The sequence below is a fragment of the Mus caroli genome, chromosome 12 (assembly GCF_900094665.2).
Source record: "Mus caroli chromosome 12, CAROLI_EIJ_v1.1, whole genome shotgun sequence".
In the NCBI taxonomy this organism is placed as follows: Eukaryota; Metazoa; Chordata; class Mammalia; order Rodentia; family Muridae; genus Mus; species Mus caroli.
In genome coordinates, this window is record NC_034581.1 from 104,027,232 (window position 1) to 104,044,167 (window position 16,936).

Consider the following 16,936-nt stretch of genomic DNA (forward strand, 5'->3'; position numbering starts at 1 on the left):
TAGTAGGAAGTAGACAGCAAGCCCGGGGGGGGGTCTGAGCATGGAGGGGGCCGATGGGAGGGGGAGGGAGTTGGTATTTCTGATCACTGTCTATATACCTGCACTTTACAAAGCACTTTATTGTTTGCATGGTGTTGGATGATGGTGTGAAGTATGAGTGAAAGGGTGTGTGTGTGTGTGTGTGTGTGTGTGTGTGATCATAGACAGAGCTCCTGGGCTCTGAGAGGGCATGAAGGTCAAGCTGAATATTCCCTCGTGGCTCTAGAGGTAGCAGGATGCTTTCCCCAGATTCCCTGCTGATCCAAAACTTCAGATTAATGCCCCTAACCTCCTTTTACTTAGAATCGAGTGCCATCCCTCTAAAAGGCTGGACCTTACACCTCACACAGCCCTGTGCTCACATAGCTTATAAAGGTAGCTCTTCTAGAGAGTTTTGCTATTTGGGAGCCTCAGATGGAGGCTATCCCCCACCCCTTTACCCAGTTCTTGTGCAGCCACGGCAATAGGTAGTGCCTAATCAGCACTGCAGAAATAAGCCCCCGCGTCCACTGGTCCATGTGTTAGGTTAAGGTGGGCACTGGACTCCCATAAGAGATCTCATTGTGCAGGAGCCCTAGTCCATGTGAGTTGTGAAAATGTGTGTGTGTGTATTGTGTTGTGTATATTGTGTTGTGTATAGTGTGCTATGTGTTTTGTGTGATGTGGTGTATGTTTGTGTGTGTGTGTGTGTGTGTATGTGTGTTGTGTGTTTGTGTGTGTTGTGTTGTGTGTGTGGTTTGTGTTGTGTGGTTTGTGTGAGTATGAGTCCTGTGGTGGTTAACGGTGAATGCCTGCAAGTAAGAAGAGGCTGAGTGCATCTCCCCCGAACCCCAGATGCCCTGGGTGCAGACTCTACACACACTTTTGCCCCAGTGTCTTGCACCCAACCTCCTTGATTTGCCCCCTGTGTGGCTAGTGCTACTACAGGGTTAAGAGTTGATGGTCAGTCCCTGCCACCTTTGTGTCCCCACTCCCCAACTCCCTCTTCTTTCTGGCCATATGGCTTAGCCAGCCCCTCACCGCATCCATGAGTGGGGTACTTCTCCCCCATCTGTTGCCAACAGCCCTCTCCATTGGGCTTTCTCTTCCCTATGTGGAGTGGGGCAACCTGTCCACCCTCTAGCTCCTGCCCCCTTGCTTGGGGTTCTAATCAGCTCCCCAGACCCTACCCCACCCCCCCACCCCACTCTCCAGTTTCTGGGATAGCTGGCTGGGCAAGAATTGGTCTACCTCCTTCGACCAACCTCCCTAGCCACTCCCTGGGGTACCTGCCACCCTCTGGTGCTGGTCTGGGTACACCCAGACTGGATGAGCTTCCCAGATTGTAAGGCTGCATGACAGCTTCAACAGAGACACCTGCACCCCTTCCAGCAAGAGATGACATCATCCCATCCCCTGGGCTCCAGGTAAGTTCCCTGCACCTTTCCCTGTGCAGGTAAAGCGACTGAGATACCCACAGGCAATGGTTTTGTTTTCCTGATGACTATGAGCACCATGATTTGAACTGAAGGTCGCTGATGGCATCTGAGTTTTTCTGAGAAAGCACATTGCTGGGTGATAAACCAGCGAGGATTGGCATAGGCAAACTCGGGTGTTGCTGGAAAAGTTCTGACAAACCAGTCACAAATCTATTTGGACAATATGCTGGAGGCCACTTTATTGCTTGCCAACTTTCCAACTTGCCCTAGAAGTTTGGTGGCCCATTTAAAATTGGAAACAGTTAAAGAAAAGTAAATAAGATGCATGATATCAGAGAGAAGGTTCAGCAGGTAAAGGTGTTATCTGTGCAAGCCTGGGGAACCCGAGTTCAATCCCCGGAACCTATCCTCTGACCACTTCCATTGTGTACCAATGCTCTCGCATACACAATGATAATAAGTGTAATTTTAAAGATGGATTTAGGGAGGAGAGATGGCTCTCTAGAATCTCATATGGTTGTCTGTAAACAGAATCTGTTTATGGGGCCCTGTTCAGGGCATCTGCTGTTCCTACCTGGTAGGATGCCCAGGCTCAGAAATTCTCCGAACACCATGCTGGGATAATGATCTGCCATGTTGAATGTTCAGGGCGGGGGATCAAGCTAGACATGTAATCCACACTGATCTTCAGAGAGAGAGGTTTCCCAGGCTCAGCCTTGGGGTCCTGGCTTTTTCCTCCTGTTCTGTTCTGAGAGGGGTGGGGGTCCATCTCATGCATGTCTGTCACCATGGACTTCATCATCATGACTTTCATCACCTCTACCTGGCCTCTGTCATCTCCCTGGGCTCAGCATCTCACCTCTGGCCAGTCCATCACCTTCCTCACCTCCATCATCCTCGCTTCTGGGCTCACTCTGGCCGCCAGGGCCTTGTACATGGTAGGCTTTCATTCATTTTTTGCACATTCGGTGAAGGTCCTACTGTGTGCCAGGCCCTGTGCCAGGCATCGTGTAGATGGACGTTGCCCTTAAGAGTCTACACCTCGGGGAGATGCTTACAAACTGCTGGATGGGAAGGGAGCCTGTGTCAAGGCTGCTCGGGGTGTGGATGCAGGGAGAGGGTATAAGTGCAGCTCCTGCCCTAGTATTTCCAAAATAATCTGTAAGGAGAGGCCTTAGATGCCCTCTTTGTTCCAAGTGGGTGGCTTGTCCCAGAAGTGGTACTAGGTACTCAGTCCACTAGAGCTAAGACCCTCCCAGAATGGCTCACTCCCAGATTCCTGCCCCCTAGCAGCCTTGTTTCCCTAGAGTCTACACCCAGGTCTCTGGGTCAGCAAACCCAGGAGTCTGCTTTGTTGGAGGTTGATCCCCGGGCTATTTTCTGTGCACTTTGGGGCTCTGGGTGGGGGAGGGTATGGGATCTCTCTGTCTGCTGTTATTAATCATTTTTCCTTGATCATATGCTGTTAAACTACTATGTTGGGAGTTCCTGGATCTGAGAAACCTGTCAGTTTTCTTTGAGGGTGGGTAATGGGACTTAAAGGTTCCTTTAAGGTTTGACACGTACTTGACTTTGGGGTACTGTGGTGGCCCTCAGGCCTGTACCAGGGTTCTCAGGAATGTTATTGCTGCCTTGAATCTATTTATACGTTGCAGGATGTTCAATTAAATGTTTTTGTTTTTTTTAGATTCGGAACAGGAATGGGGTTGGCTGTGTTAATGCCTTGGTGCCTACGGGGCTGAGGTAGAGGGACAGCAATCTCTAGATGCTTAAGGAGGAGAGCCCAAACCCCACCAGTGATGTGACCCTACCGCCCTCCCCCTCCGCCATGTCACACCCATGTGTCTCATCTCCTCACCTGAGTCACCTGAAGTTTCTGTCTACCTGAGATGCTTCCCCACAGTCCCTTCTTCTACTCATGTGTGATGTTCAGGCTCTCATTGTCACACTTAACCTCTGTCACCTCTGTGTTGCACTAGGTCCGATATCTGTTCACAGATCACAGGCTTCCTCCTACCACAACGAATCCCTCTCTATCTACCCTTTCATCACACCGAATCCCTCTGTGACTCATGCCAAGCTGCCTCCACGTGTGAACTGAGCCTCCTGAGGTTCTCTCACTCTTGTCAGACCGCCCTCCTGGCTACTGTGTCTTCTTCCTTTACCTGAGACACAGTACGGGGTACTTGACCAAACCCCTGTTTCAGGTGTGTGCTATCCTGACCCTTTTCCACTCTGTGTCTCATGCACTCATATGAACCCCCAACCTAAATTGAGTCTAATGTGTCCTGACTATCTTGTCTTCCGATGTCTTAACAAAGTCCCCCTTTTATGTCCTACTAAGCACCCCTCCACTGAGTTACTACTTGGGTTCTCTGCCCTCATTCCTGGGTCACATTGAACTATGCTCCTATTCTAGTATCACACAGAGCCATTTATTAACCTATAAATCTCTATCTAGTCATGTGTCACAATCTGTGACCCTACTGTATGTGACATGGACCCACCTCCCCTTCTGATATCACCTTGAACTCCTTCCCTACCTACCCCTTTAGTCCCTGCCCCACCTCCATGTCACCCCAAGTTGCTCCACACCGGACTGTCACATAGAGATCCTCCTGCATCCAGAAGTCACACAAAGCTCTCCCCGCAGTGACCATACAAGTAGTTCAGTAAAAGCTGTATCTTCTGCATCTTCTGTTGTTTCAGTGCTTCAGGCTGAGTCTACTAATGTCACAGCAAGCCCACTCCCCTCCTTAGTGTCCCACCTAGGCTCATGCAGCTGTCCCTTATCTGAGCTCTGCCCTGTCTCCTTGTCATAGATCCCCCAACCTCTTGCTGTCTTTGCACTCATCTCTCTCTCTCTCTCTCTCTCTCTCTCTCTCTCTCTCACACACACACACACACACACACACACACACACACACACACACACCCCTCTTCCTTCTCCACTCCTCTCTGTGCTACTAATGCAAACTCCTGCCAGGCCAAGTGCAGAATTTCTCCCACCTCCCTGTCAGTAAGAAACATGCGTCACACAAAGTTCCTCCATTCATGTGTCACACAAGCCCCTGTGTGTCACACCAAACGCCCACCGCTGTGATGTATCATCCATAGCCCCCACACCTAACTGACATTGAATCCTGCCTCCACCCCTGTCACCTGGAGTCTCTCTCCTCATTTACACAGCCACTGAGTCATGGACTTCTCAATTTGTGTGCTACACCAAGTCTGTTACCCTCCCCTGTGACACTGAGCCCCCCCCCCTTCCCTTCAGTGTTCACCCTTGCTCTTCAGGCATGTAGAACCCTGCCTGCCCCTCTGGTGTTACCTAAAGCACAGTCCTCTTGCTCTCTTGAGGTCCTCTCCTCTTCATGGGTCATGTTGACCTCATGTTTGTGAATTGCATAGTCCCCTCCCTTTTTGTGTTTCACACCAATTCCCTCTCTGCCACCAGGTGTCACACCCATGTGTGTGTCATGCTGAGCCCCTTTTGTACCCATGTGCCACATGAAACACTACCTTCCTGTGTGTCCTCCCTTGTGTCACTTTGAACCTCTCATATCCCCATTTGTCATACTATGCTCCAGCCTATGTGCCTCAAACAGAAAAGATTCTCCATGCTTTTTACCATGACCACTGTCCACCTCTCCTGACACCTGGAGTCTTGCCTCCTGGTGTCTCTCTTCTCCTGCTTCACATGCCACCCCCTTTTCCTGTGACACACTGAACCCCTTTCTTATCACACAGACTCCCCTCGGTCACCTGTCACACCTTTCTCACAGAACTGTCTCCTTCTGTTCATCACATGGGGTCATGGCACCTAGGTATCAAAGTGGTCCTCACTGTGCTATCTTAAGTCTTTCCTTGGTCATGTATCCCACAGTTCCTCAGTTCTCCTTTGTGTTAGGCTAAGTCCCTTTTCAACAGCGACACTCAGCGCTCTGAGCTCTCTACCTTCCCACAAGATATTTGTGTCTCTTTTCCAAGTGTTTCTCATCTAGACACCATTACATGTCAAAACCTTCTACACCTATGTGACACACCGAGTCCCTCCCACCACCCATGAATCACAACAAGGGTCCTGAGCCACACTGCGTCCCATCTCTCCTCAGGTATTACATTCAGCTCCACCCCTATACCTGGGTCAAAGTAAGTTTCTCTTCCCTTTCTTTACATGAAGTTTCCCACTACACCCGCTTTGTCTTAGACAGACCCCTCCCATCAGGTTGCACTTCCAGGATCCTCTGTGTTCGTGTGTTAACATTTCTTATGTCTTATTGCTGGCCTCACACTGAGTCCTCTCCTCTTGTCATCCTGTGTTAAGGTTAGGCTGTTGTCAGCCATGTGTCTTAAAGAGAATTCCATAATGGGGCATGCTTTGCCTAGCTCCCCCCATATGTCCCGAAGAGCACCATTCCTCTACATGTGTCATGCTTAGCCTAACCCTTCCTACGTCCTGTATTCCCCCTCCCACATCTGTCATCGTCACCTGAGTTCTACCCATGTGTCCTTGAGAGAGAATACCTCTCCCCATGTGTGTCATGCTTAGCCTAGCCTCACCCATGTGCCCTTTGCACCTGAGCTTCACCCCACTTACTCCCCATTCACCTTAGGCCCCTCTGACTCGTGCTGTGTTGAGCTCCTCCCTCATGAGAGGGCCCCTAAATTATGTGTCCCATAGCCCTCATTCCATTTAGTCACCACAAACCCTGCTGGTGCTCCAGATGCGGTACACGGAACTCTTCTCCTCTCGTTCTCTCTTCATGTTGGGAAGCCCCACCTCTGCACGCAGCACGTTGAGACATCTACCCCTTGCCTTGTGACATGGAGCTCTGCCTCTTCACATACCACACTGTGACATGCATGTCCTCCACGTCACAAAGCAACTCATAGGTGTCACATTGAGTCCTTCTCCCCACTTGTAATGAACACTCTCCTTGACAGATGTCACACCGAGCCCCAATTTCCTCTCTGAGCCCCTCCTCCTTATGTCCCACATGCAGCCCTGTCTCTTTCTCAGGAGTCATAGGCCCTCCTGTACAAGAGTCATACTGAGCCCCTCCTCTTTTTATGTGTCATGTTATCCCTCCTGCACATCACATTTACATTTTTTTCTCCCCTGTACCATGGATTCTCTCCCCCATGTACAGCCTTGGACCACTCCCCATCCACTAGATTTAATCCCTAATCTCTCTCCATATGTTACTGACACCCCCCTGTGTAGGCAGGCATCATGGGATGTCCCTGTTCTCTTCCTTATGACATGAAGACCCCCTCTTTGCATGGGATGTCACATCCTTCATCTCTCCCTTGTGACATACGTCACCCCAAGACCCTCCTGTGAGCCATGTCCCTGTGCTCCCATACACATATGTGTCCCTTTGTGACCCTCTTCCGCCCTGGATGATGTGCAGCTGTGTTCCACATGCTTCCCTGAGCCCCCTTCTCCCTCTCCCCTGCCCCACTGACATCTGCAGCATCTTACCACAGCCTTGAGCTGCCTTAATCCTTTGTCATTCACATGTCATGTGCAGCTCCCTTCCTCCCTGGCTTAACACTGAGTCCTCCCTTCCCTACCTGTGTTCACCTGTCTTCTGGCCTCCCATCCTTACTGCCCCGCGCCCCCCCCCCCCCCNCCNGCATACTACCTCTTTATGCCCTTGTTGATTGGCCCTGCTCTCCGAGACTATGCTGGGACAAGTGTTTGTTGGCAGTTGGTGGGTGTGGCAGACAAGAAAGAGAAGAGCACAAGTCAGGAAAGATTTTTTTTTTTTTTACTTTATTCATATGTAAGGTGATGTGCCATTCAAGCTGGCCATGGTGACAGAGCCCTGTCAATCATAGCCACACTTGGAAGCCTGAGGCAGGAAGATGGAGAAGTTGGGATCCACTCTGGATTACACAGATCCTGTTTCAAAAACAAACAAAAAAAACCAACAGGCAAGCAAAAGCAGTTTGTGTTTTTAGTTATTCATGGAGGAGTGTAACTCAAGTTGACACTCAAAGAATCTGGGGAGCTGTTGTTAGCTGCACCTGCAGTTTGTCCCCTCACCACACTGAGTAGCTTTTAACCCATGCATTGTCTCTGGGGATCCACCTGGGGCATCTAAGCTCCTGCTGGTTCCCATGAGTCCCTTCTAGGTCTCCAGAGGAGCCCACTGGATACTCAGGATGGACCCTTAGCAGGACACTCCTGTGACTGCAGTCATCCTTCCTTCCCTCTCTCCTTCCCCACCCCTCCTTCAGTGCTCCCTTGCCCCTCCTCTCTCCCTCCCGTCCCTCTGTGCTCCCTCTCCCCATCCCCTGGATTGGCTCCAGTCACTCCATAAGAGTTTATAAGAAGTGAGGTTGGGCAAGGAGGGTAGATGCTTCCGCTGTGCTGCAGGTGCCCTAGGGCTGGCTGGCCTTTGGTTTCCTTCCTCTAACACTAAGCCCTGGGAGTCTGTCCTACCTGTTGTCTGTGCTTCTTGCCTTGCTTCTTCAGGAGAGGAGGGTCCCAGTGTAGTGAGAAGTTGGGGGGTGGGAACGGCGTCATGCAGGAGTTGATTGCACAGCCATTCAGCTCCTATATGATGCCTTTCTTCACCCCCTTCAACCGCGTGAGGCCTCCGGACCCTCCTCCGCACACCTTGGGCCGCTTAGGGACGCGTCTTCAGCTTGCTCTTTTCCCTGGCATGCTTTCTCACCATTCTCCACAGTTCCTGGAGGGGAATACCTGGGGCTGGGCCATACCTGAGATCATTCCTTGGAGGGGGAGCTATACCCCTGGTGGGACATTCCCTGGGGCTGGGCCAAGGGTCACCCTCTGACTCTGTGGCCAAGGGTAGACAGGTCAGAGGTCGATCCTGGGCCTACTCTGGGGCTCCTCCCACTGGGATTCCAGGAGCTGTTCTCTCCTGGAGGTCCTCTGAGGGGACCCAGCTCCTAGAAGAAAGGGGTGGATCCTCGAGAGATGGGGTCTTTGTTACTAGAGCAGGGCACAGGGCTGAGCATTACCAATGCTTCCAGAACAGGGTCTCCTTGAGGGGCCTCTGCCTCTATCCAGGATTATTTTTTTATGACCAGGAGGCTGAGGTCCCTTACAGGCGGCCTCTTACTCTCTCCTTGAGCCCTTCTGGAGACGTCTCACCTCATTCAGGTTCAAACTCTGGATCCCCTAAGGACTGCAGAAGATCCCTGTTCATCCTCCTCCCAGGCCGGGTGCCCACAGACACTTCAGTAGTTCGATGAGCAGCTGGCGTAGAGTCTGAACCCCAATAACTAGGTCATTGCATGCATACGGGGCCCATCTCCATCCCCACAATGCCACCATTATTAACTGCATTCACCAGCTATGGCAGCCAGCCCCGGCACACAGGAGCACCCTGAGTGAATAGCCTGGAAGCTGTGAAAGGATTTGAGGGCAGGACAGGGAGGACCCAGGCCACACCCAGTCCCCCTCCCCTTCACCCCTGTCTCTCCCTTCCCTGTCCCCCTCTCCCCCATCTCCTTCTTCCTACCTGTGCACCTTGCACGGTCTTGGCAGCAGGATGGTCATGCATGTCTCTCAGCTCACACAGGTGGATCAAAGTCCAGATGAGGTTTGCTGCTCAGGTCTCAGATTGTTTTGAATGATGTGGTCCCCTGAGCCCAGCACCAGGGCTTAAGGTGTATGGGGCAGTTGAGGGATGGGTGATATTGTCTCTTCCTTTTCTTACTATGGGGGTAGCCCAAGTTAGCCCAGGTTACCCAGGCATTAGGAGATCTCTGCTCCAGCCTGGTGAGGAGCTGGTAAAACTCTGGGCTCAGGGTCCTGTGTGTGTGCTGTCACTGGCTCTGGTACCTGACCTGGTACCTGCAGGGACATCTTATAAGGGGAAGCAATGGAGAGGACAGGGAAGGTGGGCAAGGGAGGGCTCGTGCTCCTCTTTGTTCCTGGATGCTGTCAGAGCTCTCTGGTTGGGGACTGAAGCTGGGAAGTGGGGGCAGCTCCTCGGTGGGTGGAGTCTGCAGCCAGGGCCTGGCCTCTGGTTTTGGGTTGGAAGTGATGTCATCATCCCCTAGCAGGAACTTTCACACCAATTTCTTTCTTTTCTTTTCTCTTCCCCAGGAGAAAAAAAAAAGGTTTGTGTTGTGTTTTTCAATCTCTATAAGTGGCTCCGCCGATAACCTGATAACCTACTGTTTTAGCACGTTTTAGCACGGTCACCAGTTCTCTTCACAGTCCAGACCGCCTCCTTTTGCTGTTAATGGGGACAAATCCCTGCTGGGTAGATGGGCAGGCCAGCGGGCCTTTATTGGTCCTTTATGGTCTGTGTTCTTGCGGGCCGTGGGTAAATGTACCTGCCTCTGCAGTCAACATCATTGGCAGCCTCTTGGCCGGCTGCTGGCTGACTGAGTTCTTCACTCTCACTTGCTAAGGAAGGCGTTGGGGCCCCTGGCAGTAGTTGCGACCTAAGTCACCTGTCCATTCACTGGACCAGAGAAGTGCTCACCAAGCAGGGATGGGATGGTTTTGTTTTGTTTTGAGGCCCAGTTTTGTGGGAGGTGCCCAGGTAAACTAAGTGAGGGTACAGAACTGGTACGTTTGTTCTCCTCCAGGAGGACCCCAGTCCCACCTTAAGGTTATGGACGCTGCTTAGGAACAGGAGGAAGTTCTGAGTGAGGCTGAGCCCCTGACCTTGAACCTGGGATCCTATCCATGATCTCATGGTGCTACCGGTTAGGGGTAGATTCCTTGTCATGAGGACCCCTTAGGACCCATAAGGGCACAGTGACCCCAGTGCAGGCTGGAGGGGGTGTGGAGGGATGCAGTCTTGGATTCTAAGTAGGGTTTTTCCAGGACCCAAGCTCATAGATCCTGTATAGGTGGGATCAAAGAGCTGAAAGCAGGTAGGGGGAGGTGTCATGCTGGGTATCCAGGGGCCTGACACATTCTCAGGCCCTTGAGGTTAACTCCGGGGCACATTTCCAGGCAAGATATAAAGGGCAGAGTTAGGAAAGGGCCCTTGGGTGTGAGGACCCTGCTCATAGCACCTGCCCACTATCTTTGAGGTCACAGTGGGAGGGGGCCCTTGTTTTTGTACTCCTAGCTTGTGTGCAGATTTTCTGGGTAGGAAGTATAGAGTTTGTATTCCATTTCCCTCTACCCCTAGGAGCTCCTTTCCCTCCCAGAGTATCCCTCAAGATAGATTTTTTTAAGGCAAGGATCCAGGCCCTCTCCTCAGGGCCCAACTGTGGGAATGGTTCCAGTGGGGGGCTACTGGAGCCTCCTTAGGAACAGGAGGGAGTTCTGAGTGAGGCTGAGCCCCTGACTTTGAACCTGGGATCCTCCCCATGATCTCATGGTGCTACCGTCAGGGGTAGATTCCTTGTCATGAGGCCCCTTAGGACCCATAAGGGCACAGTGACCCCAGTGCTGGCTGGAGGGGGCGTGGAAGGATGCAGTCTTCAGTTCTAAGAACTGTTTTTCTGGGACCCAAGCTCAAACATCCTGCCTGTTGACCCTCCTCAGCTGTGGGCATTGAGCACAGTCTGGCCATTCCTCATTTCTCATGTGACTAGAGGGCTGGGACCAGATGAGGGCTGGGATTTCTGGGTACCCTCCTTCTGTCCCATGAAACCCTTGGTCCATTTCCCATAGGAGCCCAAAGTTTTGAGAGTGCAGTGACTTCCCTCCCTTTGGGAGAAGACAGGAGGCCTGTTGTTCTGTCTTCATGAGCTGTTTCCGGAGAGTCAAGCCCTCCTATCCCTGCCCCTCCCACCCTTGCCCATCCCAACCCTCTCTTCACCCTCCATACTTTCTGACCCCATGCTCCATGTTCTCCAGTCCTAACTCCTACTATCTACCCCCTCCCTTTTAGAACAAACCACAAAGTCAGATAATCTTTTGTTCTCTTTATTCATGGGGCAAAAGCAGGTATGAGATGGGAAAGCAATGGAAGGATCTCCCTTCTGTGGCAGTGAGCAGTGGGTCTGGTCAGAGCACTCTTGGCTCCTTGGCACAGTAGTCTGGGTATCTGGGGCTTCACCAGTGTCTCTTGGGGGCTCCCTCCTTTATGTAAGGTCTCTGTCCCTTGCACTGTCCATATGTCCATTTGGGGAGAGAAAAGGGAGCCCCACTTGGTTGCTACCACCCTTTCTTGGGTCCTCTGAGTCTCAGGGACCTTCAAGGTGGACTAGTCCATCTGGTAAGTCACACTGGTACGTCAAATGCTCCTTGGAGCAGTTCTGCCCAGGTAAGATCAGAGTTCAGGGACAGATGAGGTGTCAATGGAGCCGGACCAGACCGGTAGTGGGTGGGTGGGTTGGGGGGTGGACTTGCTTGCAGGGTGGGCTGGGGTTGTGGAAAGCATGGAACCACAGCACCTTGGGAGACTGGGAGGGAGTAGGGGCGTGTCCAGGGGAGTCGGAGCACCGGTGTAGAGGTAGAAGTCCGTGGAGCACCCAAGGTCAGTGTCCCAGGATGCACAGGTGGCCGCCTGCCACTCAGGGGGTGGTGGTGGGGTCACTGGCATCTGCTTGCTTGGCTGCGCCTGCTGTGTCTGCTCTGCATCTGGCCTGGGGTGACGGGGTCACTGTTGCTCATCACTGCTCTCTCCTCATTGGTCTCACTCCCTTTTGTGGGCCTGGGGCCCGGACAGTTAGGACAGTTAGGGTTGCACAGTCTTGGCTGGTTCTGGGACGCTGAGAGTTGGCTAGTCCTTTAGCACAGATGATGTTGCTGGTTGGATGAAGTTGTGGCCCTTCACAAGTGGGTTCCCCTTGGGTTAGGAGTAGCAAGAGGGTTTGCTGGATCTGAGCGAAGCTGGCCGAGGCACAAGGGAAAATGGCAGTGACTTGGTGTGTTTTCAGTCAAGTTCGTCATCTGAGTCTGATAGCTCTTCTAGCCTTGCCTGTTCCCTGGCTGGGGAAGGCAGCGCCATTCTGGAGGCCATGGCCAGGAATCGTGTGAGGGCCTGGGCCACCTGATCTCTGCTAAGCAGAGTAAGGCGGCCATCGGTGCCCAGTGTGTAGAGTAGCCGGTTGTTGAGGAAATCTAGGACCTCTGGGTCCAACAGATTTCGTGGTCTGAAGGTGACCGCTTCTTGGTCGCCAAACAGGTCCTCTTGCACGTCGTTGTCCTGCGCGTCCTGCGAGGTGTCTTGCAGGCCGTCATGCAGGCCACACTGACGGTAACGTTGCAGGTCGTCTTGCAGGGCTTCTCGCAAGACGACATCTTCATCCCCAACGACGTGCAGTTCCAAGTACCGGTGCTGGTATGGGTCAGGAAAGACGTCATCCTCAGGGTTGACTCTGACCCCAAAGAACTCACACAGGGTCAACCAGAACCCAGGGGTGAATCGCATCCCCCGTGGAGGCTGGGAATGCAGAGCATTCCGATGCCAGCACCTTGGGCCCAGGAAAAGCTCAGCCAGCTCTCGAGCTGGGAGGGTGTTGGCACCCACTAGAGGGGGCATCTGGCTGAGCAACTGAGCGATGGCTGTGGCCATGCCACTACTCGCAATGAGGGTCGAGTCCAGGATGAGTCGGAGTGTGTGCCGGTGCTGAGGCCTGGCCACTTCCAAATTAGGGGCAGGCACTGGGGAGAGGGGCTGCCTTGCTCTCAACATCACCAGGACAGCTGCCACACCCAGGACACTCTTCCAGTAGAGCAGGCCACGGAAGAAGTTTAGGACAATGGCCCGGATCTGGGCCACACTGAAGTGAGCCAGGAAGCCATTGAGGATATGGTCCATCGGGATGGCAGCCAGTAGCTCCCGCACCATGCTGGGCTCCTCCTCATCTTCTTCTTCCTCTTCCTCTTCAAACTCCTCTTCCTCTTCAAACTCCTCTTCAAACTCATCCTCTTCCTCCTCCTCCTCTTCCTCCTCTTCCTCCTCCCCTTCTTCTTCCTCCTCCTCTCCCTCCTCTTCTTCCTCCTCCCCTTCTTCTTCCTCCTCCTCCTCCTCTCCCTCCTCTTCTCCCTCCTCCTCTCCTTCTTCTTCCTCATCTTCCTCCTCCTCTCCTTCTTCTTCCCCATCTTCCTCCTCCTCTCCGTCTTCTTCTTCTTCTTCCCCATCTTCCTCCTCCTCTCCGTCTTCTTCTTCTTCCCCATCTTCCTCCTCCTCTCCGTCTTCTTCTTCTTCCCCCTCCTCCTCCTCCTCCCCTTCTTCTTCTTCCCCATCTTCCTCTTCCTCCCCTTCTTCTTCTTCCCCATCTTCCTCCTCCTCTTCTTCTTCATTGTCCTCTTTATCCTCAATCTCAGAGGATCTGTCCAAGTAATTTAGATTTGCCCTAATGGACATAAGCAGCAGTGGGCGCAGAAATCTTGCTCTGAAGCCTCTCTGGTTCCAACATCTGCGGAAGAGTGCTTGTGTGTCACCTTCAGCTGGCATCTCCATAACACCAAAATTGAAGTGTGAGAAGAAGAAGACCCAATGCCCGGGGAGAAGTACGGTGAGCCTGTCATTATTCAGAGAGGCTAGATCCTCTGTGTTGAGAAGGATCATGATGGGCTCCTCGGTGTTCTCCAGGTAGCGGCACCACACCATGAAGGCAGCCCGGATTGGAAGGATCCTCATCTCCACTCGAGGGTACTCCACCTCCATTGTAGAGAGGGGTCTTGAATAGAAAGCACAGGTAGATTTCTTGCCAGTTACGTCGTCGGTTTGGACTAGGGAGGCAGACAGGAATGACCCAGTGATGCCTGTTTCCAAGTAGAATGGGTTCTGAGGCTTAGGGTGATAGAGAATGGGCGACTTGCGGAAAGCCCTCTTCAGGGATTCCAAGGCCTCCTGTTCCTCTTCTCCCCAGTAGTAGGGCTCTGAACTCAGCAGTTGTCTCACTAGGGGTGCTGCGATGACAGCGAAGTTCTCCACGAAGTGGCGATAGGGATAGACAAGATCAATCACACTTTGAAGACACCTCCTGCTGCCAGGGACAGGGCACCCCACGATGAGGTTCATAAGGTTCTTGTTCAGTTTCACCCCTTTGGGGGATATGTTGAAGCCCAAGATTTCAGCGGTCTGGCGATGGAACTGAGTTTTGTCCAGTGAACAGTAGATGTTGTGATACCGAAAGCGGACCAGGACTTGGCGGACATGCTGGGAGTGTTCCTCCTGGCTCATTGAGTAGACCAGGACCTCTCTGCCATGGCAAATCACAAACAAACCTAGGATGTCTTTTAGGATGAAGTGAACAATGCTGTTCCCTTCGTCAGAGAATGAGCTCATTGTGAAGGGCCGGTAGCATCTCATCTGGTGAATGCCGAAACCGAACGATGCTCTCCAAGTGTCTTCTGTGTGTGTGACCGTGTGCCTCATCTCACCTTCCTTAATGCCAAGCAGCTCCAGTTTTGTGAACCATGCCGCTCCATGTAGTTGGTCAAACAGCTCTGGTACCATCTGCGTGTAGTCTTGTCTGTCAGTCAGCATGTCATACAGTATCCAGTATTCCTCTTGCTCCCTGGCTTTCTCTTGCTGCCTGGCTTTCTCTTGCATCCTGGCGCTCACAGGTTCCAAAGTCTCTCGGCCCCCAGACTCGTAAAAGACGCCGCGTTGATCACTGTCTCCAGCCTGCTGAAGCTCAGAGGGCTCTGATTCAGAAAGATCATCGGATCCGTCTGAGCTTGGCTGGTCGGAAGTCTCATCATCTGCCTCCCTCGGGTTAAACACGTCGGCCAGGTCTGAGTATGTGTGTGGCAATCCGGGCAGTAGGCTTATGCTGTATTTCTCTAGTGCGATGCATGGTGGAGGTGGGGTAAAGCAATTCCGCAGACAGTAGGGAGAGTGGAAGGTACACCGGCCTCTCACCCAGTCAACTTCAGGGGCATGGGTTCGGAGCCACTTCATGCCTAAGACGATGGAGAAGTTGGGCGAAGGTAAGATGTCAAATTCGATGTACTCATAGTGCTTCTGGTGGACACACACCAGGGGCTCGGTGCACAGCCAGACGGGTTCATTGCCAATCGGGATGCCATCCACACCTTGGATTATCTGTGGATAGGGCTTCTCATAGAGCTCCACATAGTGTTCCTGGGCAAACCTCTCATCCATGTAGTTCCCTTCTGCTCCTGAGTCCACCAGGGCCCGCACTGCGACACTGTGGTAGGGGTCCACTCTCACCAAGAGCAACAAGAAGAGGTGATCACGATCAATGTCTGGGTGGAACTCATTGGGCAGCCAGCTGCTTACCCTCCACTTCTCTGGGGCAGGTGCATCCATCCAGGCTACACTTCTTGGGCGAGACTCAGGTGGGAGCCTGAGTAATGCTCTTCTCTCTGCCAGCTTTTCTTCAAGTTGCAGGATAAGTACAATCAGGTTGTCTAGGGAATTCGGCTGAGGGATCCGGAACAGATAGTGCCTGATCTCTTCGTTGAGCCCCTGGCACAGGTGGGCCTGCAGGACTTCATCTGGCCAGCCTAAGGTGGGTATCAGACCCCGGAACTCATTGATGTAATCGGCGGCACAGCGGTTCCCCTGCCTGATGTTGAACATGGCATCTTCCGCCACACGCAGGGTCTGCCGATACTCAAACTTTTCTGACATGGCCTCCAGGAAGGCTGAGAAGTTGTTTATCACGGGGCTGTTCTGCTCTACTAGGTCATTGGCCCATTCCAAGGCTAGATCAGTCAGGTGGCAGATGACAAATTTCACCCGCAGCTCATCATTGTATAGCATGCTTGGGTAGTTCTGCATTGTCATCTGGCAGAGCACGACAAACTCATGGTAGTCTCTGCGATCTCCAGAGAAGGGCCTGAGGGAGGGCAGGCGACCTTCGTTGATAGCCTGCATCATGAGCCTTTCTGCCACTCTCTGTTGTTCTTTTAGGTCCTGCATCCGGAGGAACAGCGAGATGACGTTCCCCATGGTGGCCACGACTTCTTCTGGAGAGTTCTTGGGCTGACCTTCCTCTTCACCATCTTCCTCTTCCTCCTCTTCCTCGTCATCTCCCAGGTCAGTATCATCTTGGTCTGACTGGGTATTAGATGAGTTGATTGTTTCATCCATGCTATAATCGGATGCCTCACTGAGTGGATCCGACCCTTCCTGGTTTGAAATATCACTTGATTGGTTTGAACTGTCGCTTGACTCCTGGTTCGAATTGTCGCTTAACTCCTGGTTTGAATTATCGCTTAACTCCGGGTTTGAATCATAGCTTGACTCCTTTTGTGAACCATCGCTGGACTCCTGGTTTGAACCACCGCTTGACTCCAGGTTGGAAACATCGCTCGACTCTGGGTTTGAACCAAAGCTCGACTCATGGTTTGAACCATTACTTAATTCGTGGTTTGAACCATCACTCGACTCCTGGTTCGAACCATCATCACTTGATTCCTCCATGTCTTGGGGTAGATCGTTAGATGATGCCTCACAGGGGTCGCTGGATGGCTCCTCCACTTCCTGGAGTAGATCAGTGGGCAGCTCTTGCATTTCCTGGTGGGGGCCACTGGATGGCTCCTCCACTTCCCAGAGTAGATCAGTGGGTAGCTCTTGCATTTCCTGGTGGGGGCCACT

At 52.4% G+C, this 16,936-nt stretch overlaps 1 protein-coding gene and 1 long non-coding RNA gene across 21 annotated transcripts in view; one reads left to right on the forward strand and one right to left on the reverse strand.

Annotated features, from left to right (window-relative positions):
* Positions 1-12,289: 12,289 nt before the first annotated feature.
* Rtl1 (retrotransposon Gag like 1) overlaps positions 12,290-16,936 on the reverse strand; it is a 5,667-nt gene continuing 1,020 nt past the window's right edge. Inside the window, exons 3-4 of the mRNA XM_021179448.2 lie at positions 13,715-16,464; positions 12,290-13,279 (exon numbers count right to left, since the gene is read on the reverse strand). Of these exons, the coding sequence (XP_021035107.1) occupies positions 12,290-13,279; positions 13,715-16,464 (3,740 nt within the window). The remainder of the gene's footprint in view (positions 13,280-13,714; positions 16,465-16,936) is intronic.
* LOC110306980 overlaps positions 16,133-16,936 on the forward strand; it is a 63,414-nt gene continuing 62,610 nt past the window's right edge. For 7 of the 20 annotated variants that reach the window (XR_003838366.1, XR_003838365.1, XR_003838377.1 and 4 more), the window contains exon 1: positions 16,145-16,375. This is a non-coding gene — a long non-coding RNA (uncharacterized LOC110306980). Of the gene's footprint in view, positions 16,376-16,936 lie in introns of all 20 variants that reach the window. The other 13 variants (XR_003838371.1, XR_003838373.1, XR_003838369.1 and 10 more) reach the window with 9 other exon arrangements.